The sequence below is a fragment of the Dysidea avara genome, chromosome 5 (genome assembly GCF_963678975.1).
Source record: "Dysidea avara chromosome 5, odDysAvar1.4, whole genome shotgun sequence".
In the NCBI taxonomy this organism is placed as follows: Eukaryota; Metazoa; Porifera; class Demospongiae; order Dictyoceratida; family Dysideidae; genus Dysidea; species Dysidea avara.
In genome coordinates, this window is record NC_089276.1 from 29,474,240 (window position 1) to 29,486,440 (window position 12,201).

At 38.8% G+C, this 12,201-nt stretch overlaps 1 protein-coding gene across 2 annotated transcripts in view; it reads left to right on the plus strand.

The window, feature by feature from the left end:
* Nucleotides 1–331: 331 nt before the first annotated feature.
* The window catches only part of LOC136255851 (uncharacterized), a 31,284-nt gene continuing 19,414 nt past the window's right edge, over nucleotides 332–12,201 (plus strand). Inside the window, exons 1-4 of one of the 2 annotated variants that reach the window (XM_066048739.1) lie at nucleotides 332–416; nucleotides 468–551; nucleotides 2,281–2,592; nucleotides 2,647–3,354. In XM_066048739.1, coding sequence (XP_065904811.1) covers nucleotides 545–551; nucleotides 2,281–2,592; nucleotides 2,647–3,354 — 1,027 coding nt within the window. In that variant the 5' untranslated portion in view covers nucleotides 332–416; nucleotides 468–544. The remainder of the gene's footprint in view (nucleotides 417–467; nucleotides 552–2,280; nucleotides 2,593–2,646; nucleotides 3,355–12,201) is intronic. The other variant, XM_066048740.1, reaches the window with a different exon arrangement.

Consider the following 12,201-nt stretch of genomic DNA (forward strand, 5'->3'; position numbering starts at 1 on the left):
CAGCATTGTGGCTTCAAGTAGCTAAGGACATGTTTAGCTTTCAGAAATAAAACGACTCCTGCACCCAGCTACTCAGTATAGATGTAGCAATCAGTGTGTAGCGGCTTAGTGATGCACAACATGTTTTAAATGCTCTCTATATAGATGCTGATCATGCCAGTGTATGTATGCAGTGTGCTGCATGGTCGAAGATGGCCTACCTTCCCAGTGCCTGGGCATGGCAGCTATGCCATTTGTTGTCAGCCTCGACAACAACAAAAATATTGACTTTTGTGGTCAGCGTGCGCCCGCAAAAACCACCAGACTAACCACTTATAAGGCTGTTTTAGTGTAGTGCGCCCCTTGTAGAAATAGAAATGTCGGCTATTTTTCGTGTCATTAACTCTTGATTAACTGTTAGTATCTACGATATATGTGTATGTGCGTGTAAGTATAAGAATACCTGCTAAAGCATTTTATATTCACAGGTCAGTCAACACGCTTCCGGAAATGTGCATATATGCGCGAAAAAACACCCTAACAGAAGCTTTGAACTAACATTACCATGTCAGGTGAGTGTCACATAGTCTATAGTCTCGAGAATAAGTGTTACATGGGTAATTTTAAAGAAAAGCTTGTTGGTTTATTAACTTATAAAATGCATTCATCAATTCCGTTCCCCATCTCGAGCTTCCCTCCTCTGGGTCGAATTGGATAAATTGTGGTGTAAACTAGCTTTCCAAATCCCCACTACTTCCTAGTACTAAGGACTAGGGGATTTTATTGCCCAATAAAAGTGGATCATTGTCAATTGCCCCGGGGGTTGTTAGATCTTCAGGTAGCAAGGTTGAAACAGGGTTGGGTCGGTGAAGATCATTTAAGTCACATTTTGTCTGGATCAAGCTGGTCTCTGGTCAGATCACATGAGAATAATTTAGCTAGCACAATTGTACTGATGCAAATGCAGGTCTACATACTTATGTGGAACCACCCACTTAATGAGAATGTATTTGCTGTCCATAGGCATGTAGCACAGGGTTGAAACCAGGTCATGTCAACCAGCCGGGTCGCGTTTTGTCTGGGACTGACCCGCTTATAAAATATCCTTGGATCACAGGTGGAATGCATTAGTTTGACATTGTGGAAGTATCGTTATCTAGTCCTCCTGCAAAAACTCAGTTTCTTTCATGAACCATGTGCATGCTCACTTATTGGGATTGTGTGTTACTGTCTGCAGGCTTATGTGGAGCCACGCCCATAAATCGATTGCTAACAGTCCACCTTCTTTTGTGAGCCACGCCCACTTATTGGGAATGTGTGGTACTGTCTCTAGACTTATGCAAAGTTATGCTACTGTAATGTGTATTGAAGTTACACAGCTGGTGGCAAGCTGGCTGTGGGTATGTTCCTGCATGGCTGAAAATGTGTGCATCCTTTATTAGATCTAGGGCAGGCAATCCTTACTCAGAGGTATGTAAATCAAAATATGAATGAAATGAGATTTTGAATATGGTCTGAACAACTTTTCTTATAGGCTGTACAGGTATTGTTATGCCTGAAAAATGACAGTGTGGGCCTTGTAGAAATTGTGCATCCCTTCAAGCCATGCCCCTCTTGTATGTGTGCGAAAATGAAAAGTACACTTATTAAGAGAATTTTATAAGTAAACATAGACAGACTATAAAACAGTCCAGATGATAATTCTGCACATTGTTTAAAGTGAATTAAGATCCTTAGCAATGAAAAAGCAGGGACAGAAAACAGTACTGTGTGTGTGTGTGTGTGTGCGTGCGTGCGTGCGTGCGTGCGTGCGTGCGTGCGTGCGTGCGTGCGTGCGTGCGTGCGTGCGTGCGTGAGTGAATACAAACAGAAACAGATATTGGGCAAAATTATACCTTGGTGGATTCACAGATTCTAATGAACAGCCAAGTTTTATCATTGCACATAACAATAAGTTATGAATATTTATTTTAGCACTTGTAGATTATTTTCTTAATAGTTTTTGTACAAATTAATTAATTTGCTAGCTTGGCTTTCCAGTACTATATCTCCCATACCGCTAAACTTACAAGGTTGAAACTTTGCCAGTCCATTCCTTTGGCTCTATAGATAAAATAAAAGCAATATAATGATTGATTTTTGAAATATGTGCATACATTGACCGTTTTCCACAATTTGGTCACATGCTCATGCACATAGTGAAAAGATATGTAATTGTGGTTTTATTTATAACTATACGTACATACAAAAGTGTGAGCATATTAACACAATGCATTACGTATGTGTTAATTTTTGATACAGAAATTGCAAGTGACGTGTTTTTAAAACACCGTCATGATCTCACCGTCTTGATAAAAGCACAAGATGAAAATTTCTTTTCACAATTTGTGCCTCATAAAGTAGTGACACTAGGAGCCTATGGAGACTGTAATACAATTCAGGAAAAAGCAGAAATGATACTGATGAAAATAACCAGTCATTTAGCAGCAGGTGACTCAGACTCATTTAAGATATTGCTAAAAATAATGCAGCACCATGGAGATGGGACTTGTGATAAAAGGGCAAAACGTATTTTGGATGAATTAGATAATCGCCAGCAACCTCTCTTATCAGGTACTATAGATTATTGCACAATTTATTATTGATGTCATTTTGTTGTTGCTACAGATAGTAGTGTCAGTAAAATTTTAGATTTTTCTGAATACAACGACCACTACCGTGCATACTTAAAATTACTAAATGTCATGAAATCATACTTCAATCAAGTAGATTTGTCTAATATTCAAGAGGCTTGTGTTACGTACATTAGGGGCCCTGATGTTATCAAGATCTCTAATGAAGTTGATTTCATTGCTGCAATTAAAAGTTCAAAAGATGTGAAGAGCCTTTTCTTAGTCCTAGCTGAGTGTGATTGCTGGAACTGGTTTGATACACATATGCTGGAAATTATGGTAGATGTATCTGAAGTTGATGGAGCAAAGCAAACCATTAGAAACTACAAACAGTACATATGTGCAATCAGAATTAATGAAGTATTCTTGAATATTCCAGTTTGTTTGATGAATAAAACTGAATGTGCTACTGTTGAGTTAAAGTTCAACAAGAACACCAGTCAACTAACTGTAGGAGATATTAAGAATTACCAATACAGCCTAGAATATATGATTGATTCTACACCGGGTAGTGCTAAATTAAGGGCCATCTGGACAGGTTGCTTGCAGCTTTTATGGTTCATTCCTAAGCACCATGCTTATCAATTATACCAGAATGCGCTGATTAGTTTGCAGGAGTTTGAATCCTTCATTTACTTTGAAGTTGAAAATTACCCAGCAATTTTTTCACTGAAATATTCAAGTACTAAGACAATTAATCCAGGTAACTATGTAACTTAAAAATATAATATGTATCTAACACTTTGTATCTACTATTGTATGTATGTGTCTATCCAAACCTATATGTACGTATATCTCAGTTTTGTGTTGAGACATGTAAAGTTAATAATGGCTGTTATACACTAGCTCACATATCTTCAACCCGATGCACTTCCCTGTTATATTGTGTTGTCCTAGACAAATCAATAACTCACTCAATCTTGTATACATCAAAGTACACAATCTTGCCTAAGTCATATTAACTTGCTTGCATCGAAGTACCAGTTTCTGTACTGACAGGAAACAGAAAACACAAAAGTACACTCATACCTTTCCCAATGTTTGTTTTGAAGTTTAGAGATGCATGACTGAAGTTATAATTTTTTTCTCTGAATCCTAGTTCTTATTACACTCTTTTACAAGAAATGCAATAAACTGCAAACTCATACTTTAATTCCCTTGACATTTATCACACACAGCAGATTGTTACTTATCATGGCTTATACATGCAGTACATATAACCTTGTACCTTCCTTTGTGTGGGTGGGTGTTTTAAGGTGTCACTTATACGTAGTATAACTAGCATATTTCCTTACTAGTCACTTTGATGCAAAACGTTCAAAGATACTGTACACTTTAATCTTTAATAAAACTGTTGTATTTAATTTCTAGGCCTAGTGTAAAGTTGCTGAAAATGGACTGTAACACTACATTCTGTGACTAAGTATCTATCAGTAGTCATTTGAGCAATGTGTAAATCCATCTTTCTATGCACCATGTGTCAGCCATTGAGCAGACCACGGATCAAGTGTTCACAACAGTACTAATTTGTATTGATACATAGGTCCATAGCTTAGTAATGTGTGTACATAGAATATGATAACAACTTAATTATTGAATACCACAATCATCTCTATATATGGCATTGTATGAATAATGTCTTGAGTACTATTGCCCACACAATTTAGCCCATGATTGATCATCTATAGTAGTGCAAATGACACAAACTCTTTTAGACAAAACATCTATGTTACTTTTAAGGGTGTCTTCTTTAACACGTGTGGCTTGCTACTTAACTCACAATAGAAAAAGGGAAGTGGCTGCCATTCCCTGTTTTCTACAGCAAAACTTCAGCTGGATCATTAAGGAGTCTATGGTCACAAGTGTAGTTACAGTGATCTACTCTCAGCATAAGACATTCAAGTATAGTTTGTTAGCACCTAATTGTTCCCCTCTATTGATACAGAAAATTGTCATGTTGGTATGTTTTCCTTGCAAAAAGAAGAAGACAACCATGTAATTGAAGATTAAAGGAAAGGCAAAATGCAGAAGGCAGACACTCATCGGAACCAGAAATGGTACGTTCCACACATGAGTTTGTTATTGTGGCAAACGTGGTCAGGCAATGAGGCTGTGTATAAGGCAGTAAGGTACGTAGGCAGACCAAAAATTGGGCTTTGGCAATTTTATTTGGGTATTATTATTTGCTTGTAGCATATATTTTTCATTCTTGACCTTCAGTTGGCTTGCTAGGTTCTGGTTGACTTGGCTGTTTGTTGTACATGTTTGTATTGTAAGAACGTGATATGTTTTAATGTTTGCTTGTATTGTTTACTTGTATTGTACATTTTGTATGTTTCATCCTTCACCTGGCTTTCCAGCTGGCTTGGATGTCTCACCTGGCTGGCTTTCTAGATCTGGCATTCATACTCTATGTACTTACAACAGTAATGTGCATGTTGTGTATGTATACAGTCACTGTGCCATTGCCACACCACTGATGAACTGCACTTCACTACTGGTGGCCTCATACAGTGCCTGATACTGTGTTGTATTATGGCTTGGCTTGGGATTATAATTATGTTTACAACCTTGTCATGCATAGTCTCACTACTTTACTGAGTCATCTTCAGAAATATTTCACACCTACAATGTAAAAAAAAAATTAACAGGTTTACATTTTGTATGTACTTGACTTGCTATACATAGCTGAATAATTTCCATCTTTGGTATTGCCAATAATGTATTGCTGCATACTACAATAATGTACGTATAGCTCTCTCCTGTATGTTTTGTAAGCATACATACATATTACGTACATCACTGTGTTATTACCACATACACCACTGATGTATCGGCACTACCTACCGGTTGGCCTTTAGTTACAATGGCATTATTGTGTTATATCTGTCGCTATTTTGCCATATTGGCTTGATTTGGGACCATTTGTTGATCATGCCGTCACTGCCCTGTCAAGCATAGCCTTACCAGGGAGTTGCCACATTGGTGTATATACTTGGTTGCATGTGACTTGATTCTAGTAATAATCAAGACACACGGTAGTGTGTCGTGCGGCCCAAGAAGCCGGCGCGCAACACCCTTGAGTATATTGACAGGAAGAAAGAAAACGCAATTTTCGTAGCTCTGTGCTGCCTTGATGAAACAAGACGATTTTAGCTGTGGACATGCCCTCCAACTTCAGCACTCCACATTCCATATTTGAGCGAAATCGCTTCACGCGTTCCCGAGATATGCGACTTCAAAAACTAGCTTAGTTTCTTAGTTGTTTTTTTTCTTCTTATTTTCTTCCTCTTGTCACACACTTACAAAAACTGCTATAAAACGCGAACGCCATATCCGATTGCCTTGAAATTTGGCACACAGAAGAAGGGTATAAAGGTGCATCTCGGTACCAACTTTGGCTGGAATACGATAAACAGGCAAAGAGTTATGAGCGATTATTCACGAAAAATAACACCAATTAATATTTATTATGTTGTCACGCCTACAGGGTAAACCGCGTATGGGAAGAAGCTGAAAATCGGTGGGTGAATAGGTTAACTATTGAACCTCAAACCTTTTGTGGTTTGAAAACAATCGAGCTAAAAATCAGGAAGATACAACGAAAAAACCAACAGTGTGTAACAATTATGCAATCGAGATTAGCTAATAAAAAAAACAACTACTTGTCACGCCTACCAGAAAAACTGCTTGGGGTAATGCTTTGAAAATCACTGTACAGATGGAGTAATCATCTTAGAAAGGCTCTTCAATGGTATAGAAGAATCAGACTTAAAGCCGCGGAGTTATAACACGAAATCCAACTTGGTGTAGCAAGTGCAAGATCGAGATACTCTAATAGAGCAGTCACCCTAATAGAGCAGTCACCCTGAAGAGAGTTCAAGAGATCAGCTAGAAACTAGTAACCTGTATAGAGATCAGCTAGAAACAAGTCACCCTGTAGAGAGATCAGCTAGAAAACAATTCACCCTGTAGAAAGATCAGCTAGAAGAAGTTACCTTGTAGGGAGTTCAACTACGGAAAGAGATAGTTCAGCTAGAAGAAATCACCTTGTAGAGTTCAGCTACAAAGAAACCACCATGTAGAGAGTTCAGCTACAAACAAATCGCCCTGTAGAGAGATCAGCTAGAAGAAGTTACCTTGTAGAGAGTTCAGCTACAAAGAAACCATCATGTAGAGAGTTCAACTGCAAACAAATCACCTGTAGAGAGTTCAGCTACAAACAAATCTCCCTGTAGAGAGATCAGCTAGAAGAAGTTTCCTCAGCTACAAACAAATCACCCTGTAGAAAGATCAGTTAGAAGAAGTAACCTTGTAGAGAGTTCAGTTACAAAGAAACCACCATGTAGAGAGTTCAGCTACAAACTAGTGACCTTGTAGAGACATCAGCTAGTAGAAGTTACCTTGTAGAGAGTTCAGCTACAAACAATTCACCCTGTAGAAAGATCAGCTAGAAGAAGTTAACTTGTAGAGAGTTCAGTTACAAAGAAACCACCATGTAGAGAATTCAGCTACAAACTAGTGACCCTGTAGAGACATCAGCTAGAAGAAGTTACCTTGTAGAAAATTCAGCTACAAAAAAATCATTCTGTAAAGAGCTCAGCTGCAAACAAATCACCTATACAGAATTCAGCTACAAACAAATCACCCTGTAGAGAGATCAGCTAGAAGAAGTTACCTTGTAGAGAGTTCAGCTACAAACAATTCACCCTGTAGAAAGATCAGCTAGAAGAAGTTACCTTGTAGAGAGTTCAGTTACAAAGAAACCACCATGTAGAGAATTCAGCTACAAACTAGTGACCCTGTAGAAACATCAGCTAGAAGAAGTTACCTTGTAGAAAATTCAACTACAAAGAAATCATTCTGTAAAGAGCTCAGCTGCAAACAAATCACCTATACAGAATTCAGCTACAAACAAATCACCCTGTAGAGAGATCAGCTAGAAGAAGTTTCCTCAGCTACAAACAAATCACCCTGTAGAAAGATCAGTTAGAAGAAGTAACCTTGTAGAGAGTTCAGTTACAAAGAAACCACCATGTAGAGAGTTCAGCTATAAACTAGTGACCTTGTAGAGACCTCAGCTAGTAGAAGTTACCTTGTAGAGAGTTCAGCTACAAAGAAACCATTCTGTAAAGAGCTCAGCTGCAAACAAATCACCTATACAGAATTCAGCTACAAACAAATCATCCTGTAGAGAGATCAGCTAGAAGAAGTTACCTTGTAGATAGTTCAGCCACAAACAAATCACCCTGTAGAGAGATCAGCTAGAAGAAGTTACCTTGTAGATAGTTCAGCTACAAACAAATCACCCTGTAGAAAGATCAGCTAGAAGAAGTCACCTTGTAGAGAGTTCAGTTACAAAGAAACCACCATGTAGAGAATTCAGCTACAAACTAGTGACCCTGTAGAGACATCAGCTAGAAGAAGTTACCTTGTAGAAAATTCAGCTACAAAGAAACCATTCTATAAAGAGCTCAGTTGCACACAAATCACCTATGCAGAATTCAGCTACAAACAAATCACCCTGTAGAGAGATCAGCTAGAAGAAGTTACCTTGTAGAGAGTTCAGCTACAAAGAAACCATTCTGTAAAGAGCTCAGCTGCAAACAAATCACCTGTACAGAATTCAGCTGCAAACAAATCACCCTGTAGAGAGATCAGCTAGAAGAATTTACCTTGTAGATAGTTCAGCTACAAACAATTCACCCTATACAGAGCTCAGTTAGAAGAAGTTTCCTTGTAGAGAGTTCAGCTACAAGCAAATCACTCTGTAGAAGATCAGCTAGAAGAAGTCACCTTGCAGAGAGTTCAGCTACAAAGGAACCACCATGTAGAGAGTTCAGCTGCAAACAAATCACCCTGTAGAAAATTCAGCCACAAACAAATTGCCCTGTAGAAAGATCAGTTAGAAGAAGTTACCTTGTAGAGAGTTCAGCTACAAAGAAACCATTCTGTAAAGAGCTCAGATGCAAACAAATCACCTGTACAGAATTCAGCTACAAACAAATCACCCTGTAGAGAGATCAGCTAGAAGAAGTTCCCTTGTAGATAGTTCAGCTACAAACAAATCACCCTGTAGAGAGATCAGCTAGAAGAAGTTACCTTGTAGATCGTTCAGCTACAAACAATTCACCCTGTAGAGAGAGCAGCTAGAAGAAGTCACCTTGTAGAGTGTTCAGTTACAAAGAAACCACCATGGAGAGTTCTGTAATAAATATATGTATTATATTATAATTTGTACATTTACTGATAAAATCAGAAATATTTAAAGTATTTAAAATCTGTTTCATCTTTTCTTCTTCCTGTGGTAAAGAAAAAAGGATAGGTTTAAAAAGTCCCAAAGCCGGCCATAGGCCAGCTTTGGGGTATACAAATACAAAAAGAAGTGAAATGTAATCAAGGCACAAAATTCGCCTGAATTGTCGTTATTAAAATTTTTACCATTAACCTACCATCACAGCCATTTATGGCCGCCACCTTGGATTTCACATCTTTTTTCACCTAGCCTTTTTGAGGGCCGCACTCTTTTTTTTACAGCTTGGCTGTTTTGGATTAGATCAAGACACACGGTAGTGTGTCGTGCGGCCCAAGAAGCCGGCGCGTAACACCCGTGAGTATATTGACAGGAAGAAAGAAAACGCAATTTTCGCACCTCCGTAGCTCTGTGCTGCCTTGATGAAACAAGATGATTTTTGCTGTGGACACTCCCTCCACCTTCAGCACTCCACATGCCAAATTTGAGCGAAATCGCTTCGCGTGTTCCCGAGATATGCGACTTCAAAAATTGGCTTAGTTTCTTCGTTTTTTTTTTCTTCTTCTTATTTTTCTTCCTCTTTTCGCACACTTACAAAAACTGCTATAAAACGCGAATGCCATATCCGATCGCCTTGAAATTTGGCACACAGAAGGGGGGTATAAAGGCGCATCTCTGTACCAACTTTGGTTGGAATACGATAAACAGGCAAAGAGTTATGAGCGATTATTCACGAAAAATAACACCAATATGTTGTCACGCCTACAGGGTGAACCGCGTATGGGAAGAAGCTGAAACTCGGTGGGTGAATAGGTTAACTATTGAACCTCAAACCTTTTGTGGTTTGAAAGAAATCGAGCTAAAAACCAGGAAGATACAACAAAAAAACCAACAGTGTGTAACAATTACGCAATCGAGATTAGCTAATAAAAAACGACTGCTTGCCACGCCTACCAGGTAAACCGCTTGGGGTAATGCTTTTAAAATCGCTGTACAGATGGAGTTATCATCTTAGAAAGGCTCTTCAATGGTGTAGAAAAATCAGACTTAGAGCCACGGAGTTATAACACGAAATCCAACTTGGTGTAGCAAGAGCGAGATCGAGATACTCTAATAGAGCAGTCATCCTAATAGAGCAGTCACCCGAAAAGAATTCAAGAGATCAGCTAGAAACAAGTAACCTGTATAGAGATCAGCTACAAACAAGTCACCCTGTAGAGAGATCAGCCACAAACAATTCACCCTATAGAGAGATCAGCTAGAAGAAGTTACCTTGTAGGGAATTCATGCAACTATAGAAAGAGATAATTCAGCTAGAAGAAATCACCTGGTAGAGTTCAGCTACAAAGAAACCACAATGTAGAGAGTTCAGCTACAAACAAATCACCCTGTAGAGAGATCAGCTAGAAGAAGTTAACTTGTAGAGAATTCAGCTGCAAACGAATCACCTGTAGAGAGTTCAGCTACAAAGAAATCTCCCTGTAGAGAGATCAGCTAGGAGAAGTTTCCTTGTAGAGAGTTCAGTTACAAAGAAACCACCATGTAGAGAATTCGTTTACAAACTAGTGACCCTGTAGAGACATCAGCTAGAAGAAGTTACCTTGTAAAGAATTCAGCTGCAAAGAAACCATTCTGTAAAGAGCTCAGCTGCAAAAAAATCACCTGTACAGAATTCCACTACAAACAAGTCATAGAAAGATCAGCTAGAAGAAGTTACCTCGTAGAGAGTTCAGCTACAAAGAAACTACCATGTAGAGAATTCATTTACAAACTAGTGACCCTGTAGAGACATCAGCTAGAAGAAATTACCTTGTAAAGAGTTCAGCTACATAGAAACCATTCTGTAAATAGCTCAGCTGCAAACAAATCACCTGTACAGAATTCAGCTACAAACAAATCACCCTGTAGAGAGATCAGCTAGAAGAAGTTACCTTGTAGAGAGTTCAGATACAAAGAAACCATCATGTGGAGAGTTCAGCTGCTAACAAATCACCAGTAGAGAGTTCAGCTACAAACCAATCTCCCTGTAGAGAGATCAGCTAGAAGAAGTTTCCTTGTAGAGAATTCAGCCACAAACAAATCACCCTGTAGAAAGATCGGCTAGAAGAAGTTACCTTGTAGAGAGTTCAGTTACAAAGAAACCACCATGTAGAAAGTGCAGCTACAAACTAGTGACCTTGTGGAGACATCAGCTAGAAGAAACTACCTTGTAGGGAGCTCAGCTACAAAGAAACCATTCTATAAAGAGCTCAGCTGCAAACAAATCACCTATACAGAATTCAGCTACAAACAAACCACCCTGTAGAAAGATCAGCTAGAAGAAGTCACCTTGTAGAGAGTTCAGCTACAAAGAAACCACCATGTACCGAGTTCAGCTAGAAGAAGTTACCTTGTAGAGAGTTCAGCTACAAAGAAACCATCATGAAGAGAGTTCAGCTGCAAACAAATCTCCCTGTAGAGAGTTTAGTTAGAAGAAGTTACCTTGTAGAGAGTTCAGCTACAAAGCAACCATTCTGTGAAGAGCTCAGCTGCAAACAAATTACCTGTACAGAATTCAGCTACAAACAAATCACCCTGTAGAAAGATCAGCTAGAAGAAGTCACCTTGTAGAGAGTTCAGCTACAAAGAAACCACCATGTACCGAGTTCAGCTAGAAGAAGCTACCTTGTAGAGAGTTCAGCTACAAAGAAACCATCATGAAGAGAGTTCAGCTGCAAACAAATCTCCCTGTAGAGAGTTTAGTTAGAAGAAGTTACCTTGTAGAGAATTCAGCTACAAAGAAAACATTCTGTAAAGAGCTCAGCTGCAAACAAATCACCTGTACAGAATTTAGCTACAAACAAATCACCCTGTAGAGAGATCAGCTAGAAGAAGTTACCTTGTAGAGAGTTCAGCTACAAATTTAAAGAAACCATCATGTGGAGAGTTCAGCTGCAAACAAATCACCTGTAGAGAGTTCAGCTACAAAGAAACCACCATGTAGGGAGTTCAGCTAGAAGAAGTTACCTTGTAGAGAGTTCAGCTACAAAGAAACCATCATGAAGAGAGTTCAGCTGCAAACAAATCTCCCTGTAGAGAGTTCAGTTAGAAGAAGTTACCTTGTAGAGAGTTCAGCTACAAAGAAACCATCATGAAGAGAGTTCAGCTACAAACAAATCACCCTGTAGAGAGATCAGCTAGAAGAAGTCACCTTGTAGATAGTTCAGCTACAAAGAAACCACCATATAGAGAGTTCAGCTGCAAACAAATCACCCTGTAGAAAAATCAGCTACAAACAAATCACCCTGTAGAAAAATC